The sequence below is a fragment of the Copadichromis virginalis genome, linkage group LG18 (genome assembly GCF_057382275.1).
Source record: "Copadichromis virginalis isolate Kocher_CV1m ecotype Utaka linkage group LG18, C_Virginalis_male_GT1.1, whole genome shotgun sequence".
In the NCBI taxonomy this organism is placed as follows: Eukaryota; Metazoa; Chordata; class Actinopteri; order Cichliformes; family Cichlidae; genus Copadichromis; species Copadichromis virginalis.
This window is the reverse complement of record NC_140635.1, coordinates 35,821,651-35,833,330: the sequence shown is the minus strand read 5'-3', so window position 1 is coordinate 35,833,330 and position 11,680 is coordinate 35,821,651. Positions and strand designations below refer to the sequence as shown.

The window sequence follows — 11,680 nt, the reverse complement described above, 5'->3', positions numbered from 1 at the left end:
TATCGTAAATATTACTGGGGTAAAAGAACCCATATAACAGAATAACGGCGACGGGAATTTACAAATATGTTTTCAAATAGACACATAACCCCCTGTGACGTAAAGGTTATTGTTTTGATCTAAACGTGTAACCAGATTATCTCAAACAGACTGAGCTGGGTTCATTTGACTTTAGGACAAATGCGATAGAATGCTTCGAAAAACGACAAACACACACACAAAAAAAGCCTGACCGTGGAAACCAGCGGTGGTGTATTCATCTAAGAGAACCAAATAAAAGCATTCATTTCATCCTATATTTAACACTGCCAACAGAATAATCTGTCATATCAAAAATATTGATACAAATATTATTAAATTAAACACTGTTAGTGGAATCTGGGGGGATTAGCACATGGAAGACCAAGAACCAGTTGGGCGATGGCACTGTCAAATCCGAGAAATCTTTTAGGAAAGAACAACTCAACCTAAAAACAGAAAATTCTGCAAGCTTCAATGCAGACGTCCTGTTTCAGTAAGCAACATTAGTAAAATCAGAATATGTGACAGCTCCTTAAATATATGGCAGCCACATAAAAGTTTAATTTTTGTATTGGATATTTATTTATTTATGTTTTTGTTTTTTGCAGACTGTATCAAACATATCCATGATCCTATCTGTTATGGTGTTAGGCACTGTAAGATGTTGTAGTCCAGTATACCCACCTCCACACACCCCAAGTCTTGCTCTTTGTGTCTTTTGAATTGTAGTTCAGCTAGACTGGTGGTATGGGCATGTGTGCGGAATCAGTCTACACGCACATATAATGATATACCATTGCAGAGATGCTGTGTTTGGAAAAGATGACATGTTCTGCAGGAAACTTTGACAAAAAAAATCTTTATGTTGGTTTGTCGAGTGTTTTGGCTCCTTGTTGGTATTGCAGTGCTGACAGCGTTTTTTTCCGAGTGGTGACACAGTTTAGAGCATCCACAGTCCAAGTATTAAATGGTCTGTCTTGACAAACAGTCCATATGTTTGAGCTTCATGCCAGAAAGGCTGAGTCAATTGCTGGCACAAAGCTCGCCACCTTGGAGGAGGTGGTCGGTGACAGAATGCTGGTAAGACTACTAGCAATCAAGGCTGACTCCCACCCCTCCGTAACACACTGGACAACTGGAATCCTTGAACCTTGCTGTCAGAGGGAATGTTACAGAAGGTCGTTTCTTCCTGCTGCAGACTCTTTCATTTATCCACGTACAATCCACCTTCACTCCCACACCTCACTGTACTCTGTCACTTTTGTACACCATGGCATGTATTTGCGTCCTTTTATATTTATATTTTAATTTTCTTGCCTTTTTTCAGTTTTTATTAGATAAGTACAGCGAAGACTTGACAGGAAAGTGGAGGAGAGGAAGACATGCGGCAAAGGGCCGTGGCCGGCTGCTCTCAGTCATACGGCATATGGTCACCTGCTCATCCCACTGAGCTAAACCGGTGTGTTAATATTATATATTACAATATCTCATTACCCAGTTGATCCATGTCCCCATTAAAAAAGCGGAGTAATGAATGGTTAGTCAGGCACAGCTATGGGTATATGGTCAGCAATAGTACTGATGAGCATTAATGGATCAGACATTAAGTTTGCCCATTACTCTTCAAAATCGGTCGCGGGTACACGATATAAAAGAACAACGAAGCATAACACAAAACCATCACTTCCTGTTTGCACGCGCTGTTCTTTGTATGTAGTTTTGACTGTTTACATTGTTTCGCGTACTGATTTTGGAATATGGCTAATGGACGATGACTATGGCTGATGTTACAACAGTTGGGTTAACACATCCACTTTGTATTGTCTCTGTCCTGTCTTTGTTTATCGTACTGTTAGCATTGTATAGTTATCATTATAGTATTGTATAGTTAGTAATTAGTACCTTTTTATCCCTTAATTTTACTGAAATTTAGCATGTTATTTATTTGTAATTCCTAGTATATCTTTTATATACTTATAAATGCACCGTGGGGGGGTTTGGGGTGAAACAGCATTTCAGTACACTCTATACTGTGTATACTGCTGTATTGACAATAAAGCTCTTGAATCTTGAATCTTTCTTGTAATAATTGGGAACAACAAAGCCAGCTAGCAGTGGTTCTCTAAGGTAACACTACAAGAGTTTGATTCATTAAGGGACCAAGGGATGTGATGACCGCTGGAGTTAATGACTGCTTGACTGATTTCTGCTGCTAAACTGCAGAATGAAGAGTGCATCCATTTCCTAACACCAGAATGTATGGCCCTGTTTTGATGTAGAAGTGTCAGGCTTTTTTCTTTTTAAAAAATATAATTGTTATTGACATTTAGGAATCACTGTACAGTATCATGTGCATCAGCTTCAATAATTAGATATCCATCTACATGTGGTTTTTTTTCAACAACAAAAACATCCACACAAAAGCAGAAAAAAAGAAGAAAATAATAAGAAAAAAACATAAACACTTAGGGAGTGAGATTTAATTACCAGTAATATAAATAATATATTATCTAATGTTAACAAAGTCAGAATCTGGCCTCCGTGTTATTCCATCTATTTCTTCCAGTGTGATACACACAGGTCCGTCTCGTAGTTCACATCCGCTGTCATTTTCTCCATCCTGTCCAGTGTGACATCCATCCACATGTTCATAGTTGGGCTCTCACATGAACGCCAGTTTTTGTGAGGGCTTTTTTGCCTGCCACCAATAAAATATTAAACAAATATTTATCGTTCTTTGTCCATCTTCCTGGCATGAGTCCAAAAAATAAAGTTTTACTTTCTAAATGTAAATAACGTCCAAATATCTCTTGTTGCATGTATTCCCTTCCAATACGTTTTAATAACATGACAGTCCCAGAAATATGATAATGATTTGCATTTGTGTTTCCACATTTTCTCCAGCAAACGGGAGGGTTACCTTCATAGTGAGATTTTTGGTGAGGTGTAATAAAATATTTTATCAGGCTTTTCCAACCAAATTCCCTCCAGCTCTGTGAGCGGCTACATTTCCATTGATATGTGCATATTGTTGTCCACTCTTCCTCCATTATATCTATTCCTCCCTCCATTTCCCATTTTGTTTTGATACATAGGGTCAAGTGTGATTTCATGTTTTATAACCCATTATACAAATAAAGATAGAGATCCTTTCAAATAAGTCCAACAGCTGTTTGCTTAATTCAGCCTTAGATTTTATCCTTTTGCTGACAAAATGCCTCATCTGTAGGTATCTATGAAAATCCTGTTCCTAATGAATATTTTTCTTTAATCTTTTCAAAACTAAGTAATCTACCTTCCTCCATTACCATACATAAAGTAATCCTTTATTTGTCCAATCTTTGAAGCTAGTATCCAGCGATCTAGAATCTAGTGTCAGCCTTAAAGTTTTGTAGCTTCTTCCAAAAGCGGCGGACCGACCATGACCAGTGATTCTCTGCCTTCACAGGTTTCAGACGAAAGAGCTCATCATCAGGGAGGCGTGCTGAAGGGGAGTTCTCAACTGCCGGCATGTAGATCATTTCTACTTAGTTAATTTATTCATTTATTAATTTTTATTACTATTTCTTATGTTATTTTATTTGTTTTTAGTCTTTTTTGTAATTAATAAATTAATTAATTCATTAATTTATTTATTTTTCATGCATTCTTCTTTACTGAGCTGCTTATGCCAATAGAGTGCGCTGTTGGTCACTTTTCTTTGCAAGGTTTCTCCACATCTTTGAGTAATGCTTCAGTGCATACTTCAGATCGGGGTGAGAGCCGAGTTAGTAGTTTTGACCTGGAAGTTGTTTTTTTCTTGGAGGAACAAATGTTGTATGGGTGAGCTGCTGCTGCGTTCTTCAGTAGGTGTCCAGTGATTGGGGTGAAGCAGGAGGGATCAGGGGGTTTGTGTTGTTGGAAAGCCTTTTTTCCACCACAGAACTCATATCCACATAGGGTGTTATCCTATGTTCTGTACTGGGCTTCTTTCATTCCTCTTTTCACTTGTATGACAAACTCTGTTTTTGCATTCCTTCTTTATTTTAATCTTTATACAAGATTACCATCGTGTATGATCAGTGCCTTAGATTTGCCCAGAATGTTAAGGGATTAAATCATTCAAATCAATCATTATTTTGCACAAATAAAGCAAGACGATGCTTCTGTTGCCTTTTAACATGAAACTCATGTCAGAGGTTCAGGTAATTTACAGCTTGGTAGTTCCATTCATGTTTTGAGGCCAAGGCTAGAAGAGTATCCATTCTCATCAGCAACAAGGTTTCAGATCGGTAGGTTGTTTTGTTATTGTTTCAGTGAGATTATATAACATACAGATAGTTTTAGTTAATGTATACGCTCCTAACATTGATGATCACAAGTTTTTCGAACACCTCTTTGATACTCAGGGACCTCAGTTGCTGGTTAGACCCTGTTTTGGACTGAGCCTCGTTAAAACTGACCTGTCTGAGTAAATCAGTCTTGCACATTCACTATTTCTTCTCTACATACGTTGTTAAAGATATATGGCAAAATCTTGATGTGACTGATGGACTGATAGTGAGTATTCCTTGTTCTCTAATGTGCATCACACCTTTTCTAATTTTAGGATGATATTTTTTCTTGGATAATTATTTAACTAGTTTTATGAGTGCCTGCGAATACTTTGCCATAGTAATATCAGATCACGCCCCCTTAATTCAACATTGCTGTCAGATGATACCTTTCTGGAATTTATGAACAACCAATTAACTTGTTCTTTTTTTTTTTTTTTTTTTTAGAAACAAACATCTACCCAAATGTTTACAGCTCTTTAGTTTGGGACTTTATGAAAGCCTACCTCTGAGGACAGATCATTTCATATACAGCTAACATGAAGAGGGAAAAGTTAAAAGAAATTTTGGCTGATAAAATAAAAGATTTGGATCATCAGTATGCACACATTAAGGATCTTGAGGTTTACAGGAAATGTACTGAACTTGAAACTAAATTTGAACTTCTTTCAACTCATATCGCTGAGAGGCAACTTTTAAAAAGTAGGAGCACATTTTTTGTACATGGGGAAAAATCCAGCAAACTTTTAGCTAACCAAATAAGGCATCTAAAGCCGTGCCAATGTATAACTGCTATTAACTCGGATGATGGGCTTGTTACTGACCATAAAAAAAATTAATGACATGTTCAGGGAATACTATCTGAAGATTTATACCTCTGAACCTCCTACTCGTACCTTTACTCCATTCAGATTTATCAGAGTCGTTCATACAGGGCACTTTGCCAACTTCCTGGTACCATGCATCTATAACTTGAATTTCTAAAAAGGGGAAGGATCCAGGAGAGTGTGCGTCATACAGGCCAAATTACTCCTGATCGCTGACTTCAAAATTTTAGCTAACATGCCGGCCTATAGGCTGGAAAGGGTCTTCCCAACAGCTTACTACAGTGGTCAATCTTGAACACAACTCTGGTCAGTCGAATTAATTCCATTAAAATGAACATTCTTTCTAAGTTTATATATATTGGTTTAGAGCAGGTATTATCTACTTTAAAGATCTCATTATACACAACAAACAAGCAACATTTGAGCTGATGTCTGCAGAATACGCTCTTCCCAAAACTAACATTTTTAGATACTTGCAACTCAGACATTTCTTGCAATCCCACCTCTCCAGCTTTCCAGAGCTCCAGATGCTAATTTACTGTTTGCAACTATCAGGCAAAGGTATCTTCTGCATTTACAATAAAATATGCAGTGCAACTTCAGCTCTCTCCGAGGGCCTCAAATCCACATGGAGAAAAGAGTTGGATCTCTCTATGTCAGATGATGTTTGGGATTGCGTCCTCACTTTGGCAAATTCCACTAGTCTCTGCTGCAGCTGCCTTGCTGACTGTCTGCGGATGCTGCTTCATTTCCCTACCTGAGAAAATTGTTCTAGAGCACGTGTCAAAGTCAAGGCCCGCGGGCCACATCCGGCCCGGCGTACATTTATATCCGGCCCGCGAGATCATTTTATACAGATGTACTATTATTGTTATGCATGGCCCGGCGATATGAGGCGCTAATAATATACAAACTACAGATCCCATAATGCAGCGCTGCAGCCTCCTTGCTGAACCTAGGCTAACGGAGAACATTCCCGTGTAATCAAGTCAAACATCTGTTATTGCGAAGCTCGCCGCTCACAATGGTGGAGAGAAAAGTTGATTCTGAAAGCAGAGCCTTTCAGCACCAGTGGGAGGCTGAATATATGTTTACAGACATGCTGGTAAACCGTGCGTCTTATTAGTGGAGCTAATGTGGCTGTAAGGAATTTAGTTTAAGACGGCACTACGAGACAAAACGTCAGGATAAGCTGAAAAACCTAAACGCAGAAACTACAGGAAGTAGAATCTAACATTTCAGCAGACGTTTGTCATCAGAGCAAAACCACAAAGTGAAGCTGTTGTGAAAGCAAGTTTTATTGTAGCAGAGGAGCCAAATGAGCCCGGTACCACTCTGAAGAGCTGCAGGATGAAGCTGTGTGACGTCTTCCGTCCAGACAAAACGCAGATTTAGGCAAATGTGAGCCTGAGCAGAAATACGATTGCTGATCGGGTTTGTGAGACGGTCACTGATTTAAGAACACAGTTGTGTGAAAGAAGCAAAAACTTCACTCCATACTCTCTTGCTGTGGATGAAAGTAGACATGATGGACACTGCACAGCTGGCCATCTTCATCCGTGGAGAGGAAATATTGAACATTAAATCGATGCACGGGACAACGACAGGAAAAGACATTTTTTAAAACGTATGTCAAAGTGTAACGACGTGAAACTGTCCTGGGACAAACTTGTTGGACTTACAACAGATGGAGCGCCGGTGCTGTGCGGTGAAAAAAGTAGTCAGCAGGATGCGAGTAAAGATGCAGGAGAAATGTACCGGTGAGTTATCAGCATATCACCGCATCACACACCAGGAAAGGCTGTGTGGTCCTAAAAATGGAGCATGTAATGATCACCGTGACGCAGACCGTACATTTTATCTGAGCTAAAAGTTTAAGTCACCGTCAGTTTCAGTCTTTTATGTGGGAAATAGATTCAGAGTTTGCCCACATTCCTTCATGCAGAGCTCCGCTGGCTGAGTCGGGATAAAAGTTCTCAATAGAGTTTTTGAGCTCAGCAAGGAAACCTGTCAGTTCATGGACATGTATGATACGGTGAAGGCGTTTCAAGCTGTCACTAATGCACCAGTGCAGCCTGCCTCACTTCCCCTGTTGCCAAGTAATGTTGAACCAAGTCAGCGCACTTTGCTGAGCTGCACCTGTGCAGATTCAGATGCAGCTGCAGTGTAATGATGCACTCAGGGAAAGTACGACACTGAATGACCGCACAGTTTATTAGCTCCACTCCTGCAGCAACGCCCAGCTCGTCTACATGCGGCTCCAACCTTGTGTTTGCTTTCATTTACTTTTTCTGGGGTTTTTGGCAGCATGTTCATATTTCTAACTTGCATAATTTTGACAGGATATTTAAAGTTGTTTTTTTTAAGTTTATTTAATCTGGAATTATATTCCTGTCTGTTTTTATTCATATTTATGTTAAAAAAAAAACAGTTTTAGTGTGTTCAATAAATGTTTATCTTGTTTGGCCCCCGACCTAAAGTGTGCCTTGAGTTTGACGCCCCTGGCATAGATCATCGTGATGTTGTTTATTTTGTTGCTCTTTGTTTCCTTCTGCTTGTTTTCTCTTTTTTCTTTCTCAACAGGTGTTTTTTCTAAAATAAATAAATAAATAAATAAAATAAAATAAAATAAAAAGAAGTGTTTAATAGAGTTTGGGAGGGAGGGAAGTTGCCACAAAGCTGGAAGGAGGCAGTGATAATATCGATACGTAAACCAGGGAAGGACAAAGCCTGGAAACTACAGACCAGCAGCTTTAACATCCAACGTCTGCAAAATAATGGAGAGAATGATGGTGAGAGCTCATTCCACCAGGGGGATGGCAACCTCATGGGCTCTTTTTAAAGGGGTGCCTGTGGCTGATATTTGTGCGGCAGCTAGTTGGGCATCATCGCACACTTTTGTGCGGTTTTATCGGTTGGACGTTACAGTCCCTTCGGTGGCTCATGCTGTCCTTTCTGCTGGGTCTACCACTCACTAAGGATGTGGTGGTCCGATTCCGGTTCGGTGGCTGCTCTGCGGGGCGTGTATATATGTCCCATACCTATGTGTTGTACCGAGTGAATCGACTGAAAGGGAACGAATAGTTATGTCTATAACTTCTGTTCCCCGAAGGAGAGGAACGAGGTACAACACAAGGTGGGCCCACTGAGCAGTTTGGCTCGGTGAAGAGCAGCTATCGAACTGATGACTGTGATGACAGCGGCTATATGTGCAGGCGGGGCCGTGCGCGTGTCATCACACGTCATCTGCCTTAAAGGCGTGAATAAAGGTTTTGTGGAGCAGGGAAATTATTTTACTGCTATTGTTAAATAATTGTCATTATTACCATTGCATTAATAATATAATCTGGAGTTTATATTGCATTCAGATGTTGAAACAGTGTGTGTCTTTCAGAAAGACTAAGTTGCAGGCTGACAGGAAGTTGCAGGTTTGCAGAGTGTGCCTTTTGCAGAACTGAAACCGAAAGCAGAGTCTAAGTGTAGGTTATTTTGAGGAGCATTTGAGGACGAGACACAGACAGTAGGTGAAGAGGTGACACAAAGAGCATGTGAGGTCAACACATACACACACATTAGTTAGATTGATTTAGAGGAGAGAACGGAAAGTACCAAGCCATGAAAATAGAAGATGATTTTCTAGGTGAAAAGTCATTCTGGTGTTGATCTGATCTATGTATAAAATGTACCGGTGACGCATGAAGGGGCGTCAGTAAACAAACCCTGATGCTATAAAATATCTGTTCATGCTCTGATTAAGTTGAAGACTACTTCCTGTCTGCGTACAGAGTTGTCTTCCCACACGTGTGTAGTCATTAAAATCATTGTTTGACCAAAGACCTACTGGACCAAGAGTGGTTTGTACTCTCCCTCCTCAATTTTGAATCTTAACAGTTTCTTCAGCCAGGACACGCGAGGGCGTGATATCCCGTACTTATGTATGCACCTCGTTCCTCTCCTTCAGGGAACAGAAGTTATAGACATAACTATTCGTTCTAACAATATACTTTTCATGTTAGTACAAAATACATAATTATCACGTTCTTACAATATTAATATTATATTGTACAAACGTGATATTATATTTTTCAAACGTGAAAGGTATATTGCACGAACACTTTTCACGTTCTGTGTTTGTGCGTGTGCAGTGTGAGAGGCTGCGTTGAGGGGCGACAGGATTTCAAACAGGTTTGATTATCATGTGACCATACGATTGATGATTGGGAGCTGGTCGTGAGGTGGTAACTGCTTTTCGTTACCCCATGTATACTACATGATGCACACACGATTAAGGCAAAGCTCGGGCCGATCCCCAAAACGGTTGCGCGACTGAAAAATCGTCTCAAAATGGGCCAAAAATCACACAGTGTATGGCCAGTTTTTGGAGGCTAGCTCCAAACAAACATCTGCAGCTTAGTAGTGTATACAGCACTAGTTCAATCAATAGATCAAGTTTTGTAGTGACTATGAAATATATTGTAATTATCTGTTTCCTGTTTATCCTAGACAGGGCAAAAAAGGACTCCAAATTAAAAAAAAGATAAAAATGAAAGACTGGTGCATTGTGCAGTTTAGCACTGGTGGTACAGAAATAGTCCCTAGATCATGGATAAATGGGGAGAAATTGTCATGGCCTCCATATCCTCCGTGAGACACATTCAGGATCCACGACGCAGTAAAGAGGAGAGTTCATCCTGGTGCAACATGGCTCACCTATGCACCAGTCCGACTTCTAATAAGCCATGGTGGGTATCATCTGGATTGGTGTTGTATAAATGTAACAATAACAAGTTTTTCGTGTCCTAATTTATGTCTGGCCATACATTGTGTTTGTACTTCCAGACACATTTCACGAAGCAGAACGCAGTCTTCAGAAATATCTAAGTGAACACTGTGATATGTCTGACCTTCAGTCCGAAGCTGAAACTCAGACCAGTCATAAGAGAAAGCACAAGTAAAACTGTTTTTATTTCACAAACACATCTTTGATTGCTAAGAATTTATGATCTTGTCTTTTATACATATCTGTGGTGCTTGCATACTGCAATATCACCACATAATATAGTCCAAAAAGTGGAAGCTTGTAAACTTTTTATAAATGCAAAGCCGTGTACACTTGTGCACTTCAAAAAATTCCGTGTATACTGTACCTTCTTGCACATCTGTTTCCTGTGTGTGTTGTTATAAATCAAACTGTAACTTTAGGAAAAAATATTCCAAAAGCACATTTGTAATTACTTATGACCGTTTTCAACTTTTTTTCTTTAGACCAAATCCCCTGTACACATATAGTGACTCAGAGGATGAGCAGCCCACAAAAAAATGGTTTCCCCAGGCCCCTCGAGTGAAAATACCAGGTAATAAAATACTGTCTAGTGTCTTTGTACATATCTGTGTGTGACACAAGGAAACGTTTGACAAGTTGTCTGTATTCTTAAATACTTAAAAAAAATTTATCTTTTTCTGTCAGACCTGACGAGAGCTGTTAACGAACTCCGTGAGGAGGTCAGAGCCATCCGCAATACCGGCTGCAATGAATCGGTAGATGCTGGGGTACTGCCTCTGGATTTGCCCTTGCACAACATTGAGGAGCTAAACAATGCAGAGCCAGCTCTTCAATCACAAGAGGCAAATAAGGCAATGGTAAGTATATAAAGGTTATGTACACTTTGTAACTATAAAGTGTAATAGCTGTCAGATGTGATTTAAATACATAACAACGGCCTGTTGATTAAACACACAAGCACTTGCATACACATTTAAGACATGAGACACGCTAATTCCATCTCTTAAAATGTGTCTATAGGTGAGACGCTTTGCCTTGATTGGAGCCTGACGCAGCAGTTAGGGGCAAACTCTATGTCCGAGTTTGTCTTTGCACAAGCAGTGCAGAAATGGCTCCGATACGCCCCAGATCGTTTGGGTGGTGCAGGACGCACATCATGCAAAAAATTACAAACTTCTGTGAATCATATAAACGTAAATAGGAAACTGTCTTTTAATAAAGTATTTAGCAAACGAAACATGCCTATTGACCTTTTTTTGTTTATGTTTTTTCTCTGTTACATCACATGCAATGCTTTCTTATTTTAGGATAATAATATTGACATGATACATTGTGAGACATTTGGTTTTTTTTTATAAAGGGTGTCCAATTTAAGGAATAAGTACAATTATGTGTTTAGGTGGTTTAAGTATTGATGGAAACATGCAGTAGTTTAGTATTGGTTAAAATACCTATAAAGAAAGGTAGATTTCCAGTCATGATTTAACTGTTGTTTTAATAAAAAGCAACTGTGCGAAAGAGGTGGAAAATCAACACCATAGCTCAACAGTGTTTCAATATCAGAATCTGACATTGTTTCAATGTCAGCAGTATTAGAAAATATAACGTTGAATCAACGTCAGGTTTCAACATTGATTCCACATCAAAACCTGACGTTGTTTCAACGTTAAAAAAGGGTGCAAGAGTGACGTTAGGTCAACGTCACACTTCAACGTTGATTCAATGACACAGCCTGA

At 39.4% G+C, this 11,680-nt stretch overlaps 1 protein-coding gene across 1 annotated transcript; it reads left to right on the top strand.

Moving 5' to 3' along the window:
* Positions 1–9,405: 9,405 nt before the first annotated feature.
* On the top strand, positions 9,406–11,182 carry LOC146688407 (uncharacterized). The gene is made up of 5 exons (XM_085438989.1): positions 9,406–9,903; positions 10,001–10,112; positions 10,427–10,515; positions 10,629–10,801; positions 10,965–11,182. The coding sequence occupies exons 2-5, from the start codon at positions 10,057–10,059 to the stop codon at positions 10,992–10,994; spliced, it is 348 nt and encodes a 115-aa protein (XP_085295115.1). The 5' UTR covers positions 9,406–9,903; positions 10,001–10,056; the 3' UTR covers positions 10,995–11,182.
* The last annotated feature ends 498 nt before the right edge of the window (positions 11,183–11,680 follow it).

Excerpts from the sequence above, each read along its gene's own strand:
- LOC146688407 (XM_085438989.1), top strand. The coding sequence starts at position 10,057 with ATGTCTGACCTTCAGTCCGAAGCTGAAACTCAGACCAGTCATAAGAGA. Across the intron at positions 10,516-10,628 it reads CCCTCGAGTGAAAATACCAG|ACCTGACGAGAGCTGTTAAC; the intron begins GTAATAAAATAC and ends TTTTTCTGTCAG. Across the intron at positions 10,802-10,964 it reads AAGAGGCAAATAAGGCAATG|GTGAGACGCTTTGCCTTGAT; the intron begins GTAAGTATATAA and ends ATGTGTCTATAG.